We start from the raw sequence: 5,000 nt of genomic DNA on the forward strand, positions 1-5,000 counted from the left end.
CATGCCCTTGACCCTCTCCTCCGTCGCAGGCAAAACGACCCCGACGGCGAGTGCCTGACTGCCATGCGGAAGCTCCACCCGACCTGCGCCGAGCGTCATGCAGGAAGAGGGTCGGCCAAGTGTCATGTGGTCGCCGAGCAATGCCGGACCAATCGCGCCTGCAGGTAAGTCGGGCTTTTAAACGTTTGGGCTAAAATAACGTTCAAGGTCGTGAAACGTTTAAGACGATTCAACATCTGAGGTTGTAACATTTAAGGTAATGTAACGTTTTGTGTAATTGAACCTTTAGAGGGATTTGCGTTTGAGGTTAACCTTTAAGATAATTTAACGTTTAAGGTGATTGTAAGTTTGATATAATCTAACGTTTCAGTTAATCTAAAGTTCGAGGTAAGTCATGCAGTTTAAGATAATTATTGTGATTGATATGGCCGGCAGTGTAAGGGATTTCAATTTTCTTTTTTCTTTTTTGGCTTGATACAGCGGTCGTTCAGGTATCGATGAATCTTGATATGAATTGTGTTAGTGATTGTTGGTCCAAGGAATAAAGTGTCAGTGTTTAAGATTTCTCAATAGCTGCCCAGTATTTACCTCGCCCTCAGCCCTCAGCCCCACCTGCTGTCGCTCCTCCTCCCTCTCTCCCCTCCCCTCTCCTCCTCCTTCCTCCTCACCGCACTTCTACTCCCCTTCTCTCCTCTTCCCTAACCAATTGTCACCTCCTCTCCCCTCTTCCTTTTAATTCTCCCCCTCACTTCTCTCCTCCTACCCTCCTCTTCCTTCTCTTATCAGCCCTTAATCCTCTAATCCATTCCTTTCTTTTCCTCTTTTCCCATTCTCTTCACCCTTCCCTCCCATTCTTCCCTACCTTCTTCCCCTTCTCTCCTCTCTCCCTTCCCCCTCATCCCTTCTTCTTCCCTTACCCCTCTCACTCCCCTCCCCTCCTCCCTCTCTCTTCCTCCCTTCCTCCTCTCCCCTCTCCTCCCTTCCTCTCCCCTCACTCTTCACCCTTGCCTTCCTCTCCCCCTCTCCCCCTTCCCTCACCCTATCCAATGACCTCTCTTCAGTGACCCGACCGGCCTTCTACCCCCCCCCCCCCTTCCTCTGTCAGGAAGAAAAGGCTTTCGGGAACATCTGACTCCTTACAAGGAGAATGAGGAAGGAGAAATGTCTGTATTCCGTAGGCCCTTTATATGGGACTGTGTTTGAGTGTGTGTGAGTGTGCGTTTGTGTGTGCGTATGTGTGTGTGTGTGTGTTTGTAGGTGTGTGGGCGTGTTTGTAGGTGTGTGTGTGTGTGTGTGTGTGTGTGTAGGTGCGTGTGTGTGTGTGTGTGCGTGTGTGTGTGTGTGTGTTTGTAGGTGTGTGTGTGTGCGTGTGTGTGTGTGTGTGTGTGCCTGCGTGTCTGTGTGTGTCTGTGTGTGTGTGTGTATGAATGAGTTCACGTATGTTTAAACCGAGCTGGAAAAACACAAGGAGCTTTCGCCAAATCAAAACAGCAAACCCTTCTTCAAGAACCCGCCACCCCTCCCATATCTCCTCACCTAACCCCCATTTCCCCTGGGAATTTCACCCCGAAAATAGGCTTCCTCCCCCTGAGGTCAAAGGTTAACGTGTTGACGGTCTTTCTCCCTCCCTTCTGCTCTCTCTCTCTCTCCTCCTAGCTCCATTACCTCGTCCTGGGAAAAGCGAACCGGGACACATATGATAACCACGTAAAATGATGATAATGTCGACGCCAGAGTAATTACCTGAGGAGTTCGCCTAGGTGTGGTTACGCTGCACTCCCGCGCAAGACGTAATTTCCGAGTCCTGCGCCGAGAAAATTTCTGGAAGATCGTTGAGGTTAGTCATTGTGGTACGGGGGAGGAGGAGGGAGGGAGGAAGAGGGGGCGAAAGAGAGAGAGAAGGAGGGAGGAAGGGTGGAGATGGAGGGGAGGGCAGGACGGAGGAGGAGGAGAGGGGAACGACGGTGGAGGAAGGAGAAGGGATAGAGGAGGGGGAAGGGGAGGAGAAGGAGGTGGGAAGGAGGGATGGAGAAAGAGAAGGGAAGGGGAGGAGAAGGAGGGGGAAGGAAGATAAGGTGGGGGGTCGTCTAGCACTCTAGCGAAGGCCACAAGGCAAAGGGGAGGCGAGAAGAACAGGAATAGGTCACTTTGTATTTATGTGTACGCATACGTGTGTGTTTGTGTTCATGTGCGTGTGTTTGTGTTCATGTGCGTGTGTGTTTGTGTTCATGTGCGTGTGTGTGTGTGTGGTTGCGTATGTGTATCTCTGTCTCCAAGTGGATATAAGAAAGCGTGCAAAACAGCAATAATAATAATAGCGAAGAGCATTAGGTCCAGTCAACTGATTCATTGTGAATTCTTCAAAAATCGATCATTAATATGCTTGACCTCTACCGCACTGCATGCAAGCAAGCAGGCGATCTACTCAAGGCAGTCAGGTTGGGTCCGCAAGATGATAAGAGAAAAGGTCAGTGTGTAATAAGGTCAATCTGTGGAAGATTGTTGGAGACGTTTAGGGAAAAGGGGAAAGGAGAGGGACAGGGAGAACAAGAGAGAGAAAGTGGTGACTAGGAGGCGTGAAAGAGCCAGACAGACAGAGAATAAGAGGTTGGGTGGGAGGAGAGAAAGAGAAAATGGAGAACGGTAAAGAGGGAGGGAAGAGGAAAAGAGAGAAAGTGAGAGAAAAGAGAAAGAGAGAAAATGAAATAAAAGTGATAAATAGATAGAGGGGAGAGAGAGGGAGTGGAACAGACAGACAGACAGACAGACAGAAAGAGAGCCAGAGAGACATGAGAGTGAGTGAGTGAGAGAAGAAAAAGGAAGACAACAACAAATCAAAAACAAAATAGTTACGTGGCAATTCATGTATAATGACAATCCTTGATATCAGCTGATGGGTCGTAATCATTACCCAAGCAAATGCATTATGTCGAAGAAATAAATCGTGAATAGGTGACATTACCAAAAAAAAAATAATAATAATAACAGGAAAAGACTTGGAGGGACAATTAGGCAATAGATCGAAGGCAGTCTATATGTTTGTTTGCGTGTGTGTGTGTGTGACTGTGTGTGTGTGTGTGAGTGTGAGAGTGTGAGTGTTTTTTGTTGTTGGTGGTGGTGGTGGTGTGGTTAATAAGATATGAATAAACCTCCACAAAACAATACACATGGCCACGGGAAGATAATAGCAGCCAGGTTATATGATAGTATCGAGCGTAAAGGACAACACACACACACACACATATGCACACACACACACACACACACACGCACACAGAGCCAATATACACAAGGGCGACGAGTAGCAACAGCAGGCCAGGTAGAGAGAGACAGATGGGCGGGCGGGAGGGTGGGTGGGCGGGCAAAGGTGAATGACCTAAGAAGAGATTGCCTTTGGAATGAAGGGAAAAGAAACAGGTCAAAGGGATGAAAAAAGAGGATGGCAGGATTGGTAAAACAAAAATAGAAAGGTAATTAAAGGAAGAGGAAACTCAAGAAGAAAAGTAAACTCAAGAGGTGAATGACGAAAGTTACGGAAACAATGATGAAAAATAACATAACACGAGAAAAGAGAGGGAAGTAAGGCGAGAGACAGGAGAAGAAAAAGATAATGATGATGATGAGGAGGAGAGAGAAGAAAGAGAAAAACAAGAAGGGCAAAGCAAGAAACGAAAAGAAAAAAAAGAAGAAGAAAAAGAAGCAGAACATAACGAAGACAAAGAAGGAAAAAGGAAAAGATGATAATGATAATGATGATAACGAATATGAATATGAAGAAAAAGAAAGAAAGAGGAAGAGAAGGAGAGGAAGAAGAAAAAGGTCGCATGATAAAGAATAAAACATACGAAAAAAATAACGAAACTTGGAGGAAAAAAAAACACCCAGAAATATACAAAGGGAACAAATTAGGGGAGGGAACAGGGGGGAGCTATATTTTGGCATTTGCTGGAAGACGCTATGGGGGACCTTCCTATCATTACCCTGGAGTAGAGAAGGTTATGGCCCTACGCTTTTAATCCCAGCAGGGGAGGGGGGAGTGTGGGGGGAGGGAAGGAGACAGGGGGTTTACGCGAAGAGAAAAGAAAAGGAAGGGGAAAAAAGGAAGATGGACGAGGGCAGGGAAGAGGTTTGGGTATGATAATGGACAAAAAAAAAAAAAAAAAAAAAAAAAAAAAATTAAAAGGGTTATGAAGAATCACGTTGGAGAGAAAGAGGGGGAGGAGGGAGAGCGAGTACGTGTTTCAAAGAGGGGGGCGTAGGAGGGTGGGGGGTACAGAACAAGAGAAAGAGAGAGATTAAGGGGGAGAAGGAAGGGAGCGAGAGAGAGCGGGAGAAGGGGAAGGAGAGAGGGAGAGGGAAAGAGAGAGGGGGAAGGGAGGAGGGAAAGAAGGGGGACATGGAAGGGAGAGTGAGATAGAGGGAGGGGGAAGGAGGGAGGAAGAGAGAGCGAGAAAGAGAGAGATAGAGTAGGGTGGAGGGAGAGATCACAAGAGAGAGGAAGAAAAAGAGACAAGGAGAGAGGGGAGAGGGGAAAGAGAGAGGACAAGACCGAAGGTGAGAGGTAAAGAGAGCTAAAGAGAGATTGAGAGAGACGGAAGGAGGGAGAGAGAGACAGAGTATACGAACAAAAAACAATTAAGATAATACCCGAGTGACAATTAAGACTAAGAAAAATCAAAAGAAAGCTAAGAACCAAAATCAACTCAAGAAAAGGGCCAAGAGAAAATTAACTTAATTACATTTCTTAAAAAAAAAATTATGATTGCGAATTTTCAAATGAAGATAATGACAGATTTTGAAATACAAGACATTGGTTAATCCTGACACTGATGCCATGGGAATCCGAAATTAAAAACCATGCCAAAAAAGGACAAAGCCTCAAACCAAATTGAGAAAATGACCAAAAGAAAAAGACCAAAAAAGAGCACAAAAAGCAAAATGAGGAAGAGAAGACAATAAAATACGCCGCTGGACAGGTGGAAGAAGAAAAAGGTCAATAA

General features: G+C 46.0%; 1 protein-coding gene across 3 annotated transcripts in view; it reads left to right on the plus strand.

Moving 5' to 3' along the window:
• Positions 1-5,000, plus strand: part of LOC138867913 (uncharacterized) — a 737,042-nt gene that overhangs the window by 679,438 nt on the left and 52,604 nt on the right. For all 3 annotated transcript variants that reach the window (XM_070144997.1, XM_070144999.1, XM_070144998.1), the window contains exon 8: positions 30-164. In XM_070144997.1, coding sequence (XP_070001098.1) covers positions 30-164 — 135 coding nt within the window. The remainder of the gene's footprint in view (positions 1-29; positions 165-5,000) is intronic.

The sequence above is a fragment of the Penaeus vannamei genome, chromosome 33 (genome assembly GCF_042767895.1).
Source record: "Penaeus vannamei isolate JL-2024 chromosome 33, ASM4276789v1, whole genome shotgun sequence".
NCBI lineage: Eukaryota > Metazoa > Arthropoda > Malacostraca > Decapoda > Penaeidae > Penaeus > Penaeus vannamei.